The sequence below is a fragment of the Perca fluviatilis genome, chromosome 22, assembly GCF_010015445.1.
Source record: "Perca fluviatilis chromosome 22, GENO_Pfluv_1.0, whole genome shotgun sequence".
In the NCBI taxonomy this organism is placed as follows: domain Eukaryota; kingdom Metazoa; phylum Chordata; class Actinopteri; order Perciformes; family Percidae; genus Perca; species Perca fluviatilis.
Window position 1 is genome coordinate 26,357,082 of NC_053133.1, and position 12,500 is coordinate 26,369,581.

Genomic DNA, 12,500 nt, shown 5'->3' on the forward strand with positions numbered 1-12,500 from the left:
GTTTTACATAACTACACAACTATAACATAGCATTATAGCGCTACAAAAACCTCTAAGCACCTGTACTGTAGCACTAAATCAAATGAATGTAACTTAATTCAGCGTTACTTGACACAAACTAACTTCCCAATCTATTGATTAAATAATCAATCAGAACTGATGTAAATCTTAGAAACAAAACGCATTTATTGTGATTTCTTTTGGGGTGAATTTTTATTTTTTTTTTTAGATTATATTCTCTAGAAGAATTTTTTTTAATTTTAGTTTTACGAATGATTCACCTAAACTAAAACTACATCATATCCTTTACCAGCCAAACAGAGCTTCTTTACAAATTAGAGATGTTCCGATACCGATACTGGTCTCCGATACCGCCTAAAACGCTGGTATCGGTATCGGGAAGTACAGTTTATGCACCGATACGATACCACAAAATGGTATCGGATCGTCTCTATTACAAATGAAATAAATGTCTGACTGACTGACATGTGATGTGCATTCTTCTTAGAAACACAATCAGCTTTTAGAAATGTCTCATAATACAGTATCTCACAAAAGTGAGTACACCCCCCTCACATTTTAGTAAATATTTCATTATATCTTTTAATGGGACAACACTGAAGAAATTACACTTTGCTACAATGTGAAGTATTAAGTTTCCAGCTTGTATAACAGTGTAAATGTGCTGTCCCCTCAAAATAACTCAACACACAGCCATTAATGTCTAAACCGCTGGCAACTAAAGTCAGTCCACCCCTATGTTAAATTCCCATAGAGGCAGGCAGATGTTTATTTTGAAGGGCCAGTTATTTCATGGATCCAGGATACTATGCATCCTAATAAAAGTTCCCTTGGCCTTTGGAATTAAAATAGCCCCCCCCACATCATCACATACCCTTCACCATACCCCCACATCATCACATACCCTTCACCATACCCCCACATCATCACATACCCTTCACCATACCCCCCACATCATCACATACCCCTTCACTATACCCCCACATCATCACATACCCTTCACCATACCCCCCACATCATCACATACCCTTCACCATACCCCCCACATCATCACATATCCTTCACCATACCCCTACATCATCACATACCCCTTCACTATACCCCCACATCATCACATACCCTTTCACCATACCCCCACATCATCACATACCCTTCACCATACCCCCACATCATCACATACCTTAACATACCCCCACATAATCACATACCCTTTCACCATACCCCCATCATCACAAACCCTTTACCTTCACATACCCTTCACCTATACCCCTACATCATCACATACCCTTCACTATACCCCCACATCATCACATACCCTTTAACCATACCCCCACATCATCACATACCCTTCACCATACCCCCCACATCATCACATACCCTTCACCATACCCCCCACATCATCACATACCATACCCAATAATAATACCAAACAACCATACCCAATCATCAACATACCTTACCATACCCCCACACATCTAATACCTAATACCCCTCATCACATACCCTTCACATACCCCCCCACATCATCAATACCCCTACCATACCCCCACATCATCATCACATACCCTTCTTACCATACTCCCACATCATCACATACCCTTCACCATACCCCCACATCATCACATACCCTTTCCACCATACCCCCACATCATCACATACCCTTCACCATACCCCACATCATCACATACCCTTCACCATACCCCCCACACATCAATATCACCATACCCCAATATCACATACCCTACCATACCCCCACTTCACATCACCATACCCCCACATCATCACATACCTTACCATACCCCCACATCATCACATACCCCTTCCACCACCCATACCCCCAAATAACACCATACCCCCAATATCAATACCTTCACCATACCCTACATCATCACATACCCTTCACCATACCCCCACATCATCACATACCCTTCACCATACCCCCCACATCATCACATACCCCTTCACCATACCCCCCACATCATCACAAACCCTTCACCATACCCCACATCATCACATACCTTACCATACCCCACATCATCACATACCCTTCACCATACCCCCACATCATCACATATCCTTCACCATACCCCCACATCATCACATACCCTTACCATACCCCCTACATCATCACATACCCTTCACCATACCCCCACATCATCACATACCCTTCACCATACCCCCCATCATCACATACCCTTCACCATACCCCACATATCACATACCCTTCACCATACCCCCACATCATCACATACCCTTCACCTACCCCCACATCATCACATACCCCTTACCATACCCCCACATCATCACATACCCTTCACCATACCCCCACATCATCACATACCCTTCACCATACCCCCCACATCATCACATACCCTTCACCATACCCCCACATCATCACATACCCTTCACCATACCCCCACATCATCACATACCCTTCACCATACCCCCACATCATCACATACCCTTCACCATACCCCCACATCATCACATACCCTTCACCATACCCTTCACCATACCCCCACATCATCACATACCCTTCACCATACCCCCACATCATCACATACCCTTCACCATACCCCCACATCATCACATACCCTTCACCATACCCCCCACATCATCACATACCCTTCACCATACCCCCCACATAATCACATACCCTTCACCATACCTAGAGATTGGCATGGGGTACTTTCCATAAAATCATCTCTCAATGCAAATCAAACCAGCTATTACACTGTTATACCAGCTGTACACTTAATACTTTACATTGTAGCAAAGTGTAATTTCTTCAGTGTTGTCCCATTAAAAGATATAATGAAATATTTACTAAAATGTGAGGGGTGTACTCACTTTTGTGAGATACTGTATATTCTACACTCTAGAAGTGTATTATTGAACTTTTGATTTCGTTAAAGAAGAAAAACGTAGGAAAGCTTTTTTTTTTGCACACCTCTTTTGTCAGGCAGGTGCGTAGGATGTGACCAAAAGTAGCAGATCACAAGCTTAGAGAAAGTCCCACACACGGACCGTTACGCAAGCAATAATTTATTCAGAAAAATACAACGTTTCGGTCTCAGACCTTCATCAGGTAAATTCAGATTTTATTAAAATTTACCTGACCGAAATGTATTTTTCTAAATAAATTATTGCTTGCGGATGTGCGTCCCCTTCCTCTGTCTCTGTGTTGGCGTTCTAACCTCCGGCTGATTTGTGAGGACTGTGGTTAACTGCTCCTCAGATCTCTGCAGGGTAAATCCAGACAGCTAGCTAGACTATCTGTCCAATCGTTGCACGACTATTTTACAGCAGCTCTGTGCCAAAGATTGTGATTAGGGCTGCACAATATATAGTTTTTTCATCGTCATCGCAATATTAACTGCCGCAATATACATATCGCGAAAGGCTGCGACATATCGCGACAGACACTCAGAGATTTTTTTGTGTTGGTTGAAAGACAATATCAGCAGGAAGTAACACGTTAAAAAGAACCGGTCACTCTTTTTTTAGTGGCACCTTTTATATTCAACTCAGTGTTCAAAATGATTTCATTTCATTTGTCTTTAGTTCAACAGGCAATTTGTTGTATTTTAGCAGAAAACTTTAAGCAGCAGAAAGGCAGAACTGAGCACACTTTAATATCTCTTTATTTATCGCAAGTAATATCGTTATCGCTATATTCACAAACGTTATTGCATATTTTCCTCATATCGTGCAGCCCTAATTGTGATTGGTTTAAAGAAATGCCGATAAACCACGGCACGTTTTTCTCCCATCCCAGTATGCCGTGTGGACTAGCCAGACCCTCCTCTGCACCGATGGTCTGGCAAAGCGAGATGTACGTATGCACAGAGCAGGACTTGCTGTACGTACATTTAGGGCCTGGTAGAAGGCGCTCTTCATGTCCTCGGAGCTCAGCGTGACGTCTTTGAGTTTGGGAGCAGGAACGTGGTCTTCGCCGATGAACGACATCACCAGGATGTGTTTCTTCAGCAGCACCACCTCCGGACAGGGAATCTCAGCCTTCTTCATCCTGAACACACACACACAAACACACACGCACGCACGCACGCACACACACACACACACACACAGACACACACACAGACACACACACACAGACACACACACACAGACACACACACACACAGGTGTTTTAACATTAATATGAGTTCCCCCAGCGGCTAGAAATGGTGATAGGTGTCCACTAAGGTCTATATAAAAGAGACTTCAGATACAGTATTAGGGGACCACTAAGGTCTATATAAAAGAGACTTCAGATACAGTATTAGGGGACCACTAAGGTCTATATAAAAGAGACTTCAGATACAGTATTAGGGGACCACTAAGGTCTATATAAAAGAGACTTCAGATACAGTATTAGGGGACCACTAAGGCCTATATAAAAGAGACTTCAGATACAGTATTAGGGGACCACTAAGGTCTATATAAAAGAGACTTCGGATACAGTATTAGGGGACCACTAAGGTCTATATAAAAGAGACTTCAGATACAGTATTAGGGGACCACTAAGGTCTATATAAAAGAGACTTCAGATACAGTATTAGGGGACCACTAAGGCCTATATAAAAGAGACTTCAGATACAGTATTAGGGGACCACTAAGGTCTATATAAAAGAGACTTCAGATACAGTATTAGGGGACCACTAAGGTCTATATAAAAGAGACTTCAGATACAGTATTAGGGCATCCAAAGAGCATGTCATGGGACCTTTAACATCCGTAATTATGACTACGTTAATTTAGCTATCAGCGATTACAGTCTGTGGTTAGGAAAGACTAGGAACGCCACCATTTGTTATAAATGGACCCGTTATTAGGGATATATGAAACCACAGTCAGCTGATCTCATTCAGTAGTACGGCAGGGATACAGTAGTGCACAGAATCTCCATGGTAACCACACATTGATCACCTGGCGCTTACTCGTGGAGCGGTGTCCGCCCTCTCTATTCGCGAGGAGCACTCTTTTAGCAGGCGAAATGGCAATATTTTTGTGTTGGTTTAGTAAAATTTGATTAAAAAAATATATATATATAGATGTTTTTATATGACACAATTTAAAATACTTTTATTAATTATTATAGTTTATTAAGTTTATAACCTTAAAGCTGAGGTTGTACTGATTTTAGGGATATGAAGCATTTGAAGATACTCCAAGAAATTACATCACACTAAGCCAAAAGTTGGCACTGGCGGAGTTCAAAGGGTTAAAAAAAAAAAAAGAGAGACAGCAGTAGCAGCCGGAGGGCCCTATTTTAACGGTCGAAGGCGCATGTGTGTTTAGGGCGTGTCCAAATCCACTTTTGCTAGTTTGACGGCAGAAAAAAGGGTCTGTGCGCCGTTCTAAAGGGTTGTACTTAGTGTCTTCATTAATCAGAGGTGTGTTTTGGGCGTAACATGCAATCAACCAATCAGAGATCAGCTCCCATTCCCTTTAAAAGCCAGGCGCATTTGGACCTTGGAGCATTGCTGTTATGATGGAGGATTTGCACCGTAATATTTTTATTAGTAATCTTCTCTAATGTGTGTGTGCTGCTGTGTGTGTGTGTGTGTGTGTGTGTGTGTGTGTGTGTGTGTGTGTGTGTGTGTGTGTGTGTCCCTGTGTGTGTGTAACAAGCATAGTGTGCGCACGCTGTGCACAAGCCTAGGAGCATTTTACTAATTTGCTGTTAAAATAACAATGAAATGCTGCGTTACTGACTTTAGACCAGGTTTTTGTTGGTCAATGGTGCAATCACTTCCCGCTGCCTCAAGATAGCAATACGCCCAGAATGCACCTGAACACACCTCCCTGTAAGACCAGCACGCCCAGAATGCACCTGAACACACCTCCCTGTAAGACCGGCACGCCCAGAATGCACCTGAACACACCTCCCTGTAAGACCAGCACGCCCAGAATGCACCTGAACACACCTCCCTGTAAGACCAGCACGCCCAGAATGGGCGCACAGATGGGCGCAGGTGCATTTGCTACTTAAACGACGCGGGCGCTGGACGGGAAACTGACAACTGCGTCGGTCGTAAACTAGCAAAGACACTTGGGTCGGGCTTTTCGCTGCGCCGGGTGCGAGATATGGCCCGGGGCGCGTTTACCTGCTCAGGTTGTGCATCTCCTTCTCGGCCCACAGACGGATTATTTTGCGAGGGTTCAGTTTGCTGAAGCGATCGATGAAGCGATAGTCGTCTTTGATGTAGCGGTCGCGGTTCTTGAACTCGTTGAGCGTCGTCTTGAAGACCTTCAGCACCACTTCGTCCGGGACAGGCTGCTCCTCCAGGCTGACAAACGGGGAAAAATATAGAAAATATGTATTAAATGTTTGTGTAAAAACAGACGGCTTTCAGATGTGTTTTTAAATAAATAAAAATATTTATAGAATTTTAGGCTAATTCCGTGCAGCTACAGTAACAGTAAGAAATACAGTATCCTGTCCTCCTGGTATTTAAAGTTTCGGGATTTTACAACAATTGTCCTGGAACAATTAGGAGTACCATGTATACGGATATTTTCCCCTCTGTCCAACAAGCATGCTTGGCAGCGATAAAGTCTTCGTCAACGATACGTAAATAGCAATGAATAAAAATCATAGTTATTGGACACATAATTCTTCACCTTGATGTATTTAACACCTTTCCAGGACTTGTTACATTACACAACAAAGGCCACCGTTATTATTGTTGTTGCGCATGCTTTGAAAAAAGTGACAAATGTTGAAAAAGCAAAAAAAAAAAAACACAGGAAAAAAATTGACAAAAAACATAAAGTGACCAAAAACTTAGAAAAAAATTGGAAAAACTTGTAAAAAAAAATGGACCAAAACATAAATAAATAAAAAATGAAAAAAAATTGGAAAAAAACGTGACTGAAAGAACTGGAACAAAATCGACAAAAATGTCGAAAAAAAAAACAGCACGTTGAAATTTCGACCCAGAAAAACACAAAGTTGCACGGTCGACAGGAAGACAACACAAGGGTTAAAGAAAAAAAAAAAAAAAAGGAATTTGTCCCAAAAATCTTGCGGACGAGAGGAAAATATTAACTTAAAAGAAAATATATCTACATATGTTTGGACAGGGTCCAAAATTAGCCCCATTTACTAACGTTAGCCAAGGGGCTGGTTCATTTGCTCTTCAACGAAGTTAATTTTGGACCCTGCGTGTGGACAAGACCGGAGAGTGTTTCCGGGGCCTCCTGACAGCCACCCACCTCCCTCCGTTAGCGTGGAAGACCACCGACTCTTTCCCGGTGCTGATGCAGCCGTTAATGTTCTCCAGAACGCCGGCGTTCACCATTTTGTACATCAGCAGACGAGTGCGAGGGTCCACGGCTTGTTCCTGCGGAGCGAGAGGTTGAGTGTGACGGTCTGTGTGTGTGTGTGTGTGTGTGTGTGTGTGTGTGTGTGTGTGTGTGTGTGTGTGTGTGTGTGTGTGTGTGTGTGTGTGTATATATATATCTGTTTTACTATATTCGTGGGGTCCAAAAACCGGAGAACACAGTATACTTGTGGGGTCTGCGCAGCCTTGTGGGGACCAAAATGCTGGTCCCCACAAGGTTAAAGGGCTGTTTGAGGGTTAAGACTTGGTTTTAGGATTAGGGTTAGAATTAGGTTAGGGTGAGGGTAAGGGTTAAGGTTAGGCATTTAGTTGTGATGGTTAAGGTTAGGGTAAGGGTTAAGGTTAGGCATTTAGTTGTGATGGTTAAGGTGAGGGTAAGGGTTAAGGTTAGGCATTTAGTTGTGATGGTTAAGGTTAGGGTAAGGGTTAAGGTTAGGCATTTAGTTGTGATGGTTAAGGTTAGGGTAACGGTTAAGGTTAGGCATTTAGTTGTGATGGTTAAGGTGAGGGTAAGGGTTAAGGTTAGGTATTTAGTTGTGATGGTTAAGGTGAGGGTAAGGGTTAAGGTTAGGCATTTAGTTGTGATGGTTAAGGTGAGGGTAAGGGTTAAGGTTATTTAGTTGTGATGGTTGAGGTTAGGGTAAGGGTTAAGGTTAAGGTTAGGCATTTAGTTGTGATGTTTAAGGTGAGGGTAAGGGTTAAGGTTAGGCATTTAGTTGTGATGTTTAAGGTGAGGGGCTAGGGAATGCATTATGTCAATGTCGGGTCCCCACAAAGATAGTGAAACAGACTGTGTGTGTGTGTGTGTGTGTGTGTGTGTGTGTGTGTGTGTGTGTGTGTGTGTGTGTGTGAGATGTTAGCGGCGCTGGGCGTTTCTATACGTACGGCGGTGGAGTGCTCCTTCTTGTCGTGTAGCCGGGCGCTACGTCTCTGCTCGCTGTAGCAATGCTGCTTCAGGGAGTTAAACACCTGGTTGGACAGCTTCAGGTCCATCCCCAACCCGTCTCCCACGTGCACCTCCGGAGCAAACTGCAGGACGACAACGACAGGATGGAGACAGGGTTCATACGCATTTTAACCAATACTTTTCGGGCAAATTTCCATGACTATGTATTCCTGAAAATGTCAGTCGAGATTATACAATAAGAATAAAAAGCTGTGTTAAAAGTTTACCCTCAGAGGAATGAACGAATGACAATTTATGGATTCGTAATATCGCGCCCCGAATAGAACGTTACAGGAACAAGCCGACTTATTGGGAATTTAGCTTATTCACCGTAACCCCCAGAGTTAGACAAGTCCATACATACCCTTCTCATCTCTGTGCGTGTTGTAAGGCCGTCTGACTCCGCCAGCGGCATCAGGCCAGCACAGAACATGCAGGTGAAAAGTTCCAGTAATCCTACTGCTCCGAATAAGTGACAAAATAACTCCAACATGTTCCTGTTTACATGTTGTGATTTGTAGAGTCACAGCGTGTACAAATAACAACGTAACATGAGACACAGCCATCTTCTATCCATAAACAAACAGGGAACTATATTCTCAGACAGGCTCGCTGCAAAGCAAATCATTCCGCCCAAGTACTATATTCTTCCGCCTGAGAATATAGTTCCCGGTTTGTGTACATGTTACAACACGCACTGAGATGAGAAGGGTATGTATGGACTTGTCTAACTCTGGGGGTTACGGTGAATAAGCTAAATTCCCAATAAGTCCTTTAAGACGATGTGAAACTTTTTTTTTCATTAAACAATTTTTTTTTTAATTAATCACAAATTATTATGCTGTGTTAAAAAAAATTCCATGACTTTTCCAAAACCTTTCCAGGTCTGGAATTTGCCCTGTGGAGATTAAACAGCTTTTAGAGGGAATCAACGTACCTTTTTTTAGAGGTGATGATTTTAGACTTAAAAACATAAAAATGAAGATGCTTTTAGACTTAAAACATAAAAATGAAGATGCTTTTAGACTTAAAAACATAAAAATGAAGATGATTTTAGACTAAAAAACATAAAAATGAAGATGCTTTTAGACTTAAAAACATAAAAATGAAGATGCTTTTAGACATAAAAACATAAAAATGATTTTAGACCTAAAAACATAAAAATGAAGATGCTTTTAGACTTAAAAACATAAAAATGAAGATGCTTTTAGACTTAAAAACATAAAAATGAAGATGCTTTTAGACTTAAAACATAAAAATGAAGATGCTTTTAGACTTAAAACATAAAAATGAAGATGCTTTTAGACTTAAAACATAAAAATGAAGATGCTTTTAGACATAAAAACATAAAAATGAAGATGCTTTTAGACTAAAAAACATAAAAATGAAGATGCTTTTAGACATAAAAACATAAAAATGAAGATGCTTTTAGACTTAAAAACATAAAAATGAAGATGCTTTTAGACTTAAAAACATAAAAATGAAGATGCTTTTAGACTTAAAAACATAAAAATTAAGATGCTTTTAGACTTAAAACATAAAAGTGAAGATGCTTTTAGACTTAAAAACATAAAAATGAAGATGCTTTTGGCCTTAAAACATAAAAATGAAGATGCTTTTAGACATAAAAACATAAAAATGAAGATGCTTTTAGACTAAAAAACATAAAAATGAAGATGCTTTTAGACATAAAAACATAAAAATGAAGATGCTTTTAGACTTAAAAACATAAAAATTAAGATGCTTTTAGACTTAAAAACATAAAAATTAAGATGCTTTTAGACTTAAAACATAAAAGTGAAGATGCTTTTGGCCTTAAAACATAAAAATGAAGATGCTTTTAGACTTAAAACATAAAAATGAAGATGCTTTTAGACTTAAAAACATAAAAATTAAGATGCTTTTAGACTTAAAAACATAAAAATGAAGATGCGTTTAGACTTAAAAACATAAAAATGAAGATGCTTTTAGACTTAAAAACATAAAAATGAAGATGCTTTTAGACTTAAAAACATAAAAATGAAGATGATTTTAGACTTAAAAACATAAAAATGAAGATGCTTTTAGACTTAAAACATAAAAGTGAAGATGCTTTTAGACTTAAAAACATAAAAATGAAGATGCTTTTAGACTTAAAAACATAAAAATTAAGATGCTTTTAGACTTAAAAACATAAAAATGAAGATGATTTTAGACTTAAAAACATAAAAATGAAGATGCTTTTAGACTTAAAAGATAAAAATGAAGATGCTTTTAGACTTAAAAACATAAAAATTAAGATGCTTTTAGACTTAAAACATAAAAATGAAGATGCTTTTAGACTTAAAAGATAAAAATGAAGATGCTTTTAGACTTAAAAACATAAAAATTAAGATGCTTTTAGACTTAAAACATAAAAGTGAAGATGCTTTTAGACTTAAAAACATAAAAATGAAGATGCTTTTAGACTTAAAAACATAAAAATGAAGATGATTTTAGACTTAAAAACATAAAAATGAAGATGCTTTTAGACTTAAAAACATAAAAATTAAGATGCTTTAAGACTTAAAAACATTTAAAAAAATAGCGTCACTTTTATACATAAAAATTAAGACACTTTTAAGATTTTTTTTGGATCCTGTATAATTATTAAAATGTATAAATAAATATAAAACACAGTATGTGTCTTACGTTGTCCATGCGCGCCGTGTTCTTGCGTCCGCAGGTCACCTCGTCGTGTTTGGTGGTGATGTTCTTGCCTTTCCCGGTGAAGCCTCTCCTGGGCGTAGTCTGGGGCTTCTCTGGGGGATCAAACACAGACGGCTTTAGACATGTGCGCCAATTACAGCGTGGACAGTCACTTAAAGTCATCACGGTCCCGCAAAACACACGACATGTACAGTACAGGCCGAAAGTTTGGACACACATGACTCATTCACTCATTCATGACTATTTCCATTGTAGATTCTCACTGAAGGCATCAAAACTATGAATGAACACATATGGAATTATGTACTTAACAAAAAAGTGTGAAATAACTGAAAACATGTCTTATATTTTAGATTCTTCAAAGTAGCCACCCTTTGCTTTTTTTATTAATAAAGGGAATAATTCCACTAATTAACCCTGACAAAGCACACCTGTGAAGGTAAAACCATTTCAGGTGACTACCCTCGGAAGCTCATTGAGAGAACACCAAGGGTTTGCAAAGTATTAAAAAAAAGCAAAGGGTGGCTACTTTGAAGAATCTAAAATATAAGACATGTTTTCAGTTATTTCACACTTTTTTGTTAAGTACATAATTCCATATGTGTTCATTCATAGTTTTGATGCCTTCAGTGAGAATCTACAATGGAAATAGTCATGAAAATATAAAGGAAACGCATTGAATGAGAAGGTGTGTCCAAACTTTTGGCCTGTTCTGTACATTGATGCACGGTATGTGGAACTAAAAGTTCACACCGGCAACGGAGAAAGTTGTGTCGAAGACGAAGCCGGTGTGTGGCGTTGCTCCACCGTTGTAGAGGATGTAAATGGAATTAGATGCGCTGTCGATATCTTCTATAACGGACGCGATGGAGGAATCTACACATCTCAATTCTCACAATCTGATTGGTCCGAACTGCTCTGGTTGGAGCGTAGTTGCTCCACAACGGATCAAGTCCAGACCGAACTTCCCGACCTCAAATGTTGTGGGCGGGGCTAAGTTCGACTGGCATCCAGGCTACTTTTTAAAAACTATTCTGAATGAAATTTAAAAGACCTTTATCACAACATCAACAGTTTTTTTTCAAGCCAGGCATTGCTTAACTTGCACTTCACCAAAACTGAAGAATAAAATCTGTTTCATAACTGTGGTACAATCTGGAAGAGACTCACGCCAACAACAAGAAAGCTGATTGGCAGCAAGGTAAGTAGGGGTGGAGAAAAAAAATCGATACAGCGTAGCATCGCAATATTTTCCGTACCAATACTGTATCGATACACAGACGCCAAGTATGGATCTTTTACGATATGTGTTGGTCAGTTTTTCTTCTTGACAATCCCCATTTTGCAGAAATGAAATTGAAGTGAGATGAACAAACAGAGAAATGTGTCTTTTTAGATGAAACAGATGTTGACAAAGTTTCCTTTTGGGGACATCATTTGAAATTGGGAAAAATTTCAAGTTGGAGAAAAAGGTAATACATTGCAATATAATC

General features: G+C 39.6%; 1 protein-coding gene across 1 annotated transcript in view; it reads right to left on the reverse strand.

The window, feature by feature from the left end:
• Window positions 1-12,500, reverse strand: part of riok3 (RIO kinase 3 (yeast)) — a 23,132-nt gene that overhangs the window by 4,451 nt on the left and 6,181 nt on the right. The window contains exons 5-9 of the mRNA XM_039790717.1: window positions 10,990-11,099; window positions 8,259-8,402; window positions 7,246-7,373; window positions 6,135-6,317; window positions 3,892-4,051 (exon numbers count right to left, since the gene is read on the reverse strand). Coding sequence (XP_039646651.1) covers window positions 3,892-4,051; window positions 6,135-6,317; window positions 7,246-7,373; window positions 8,259-8,402; window positions 10,990-11,099 — 725 coding nt within the window. The remainder of the gene's footprint in view (window positions 1-3,891; window positions 4,052-6,134; window positions 6,318-7,245; window positions 7,374-8,258; window positions 8,403-10,989; window positions 11,100-12,500) is intronic.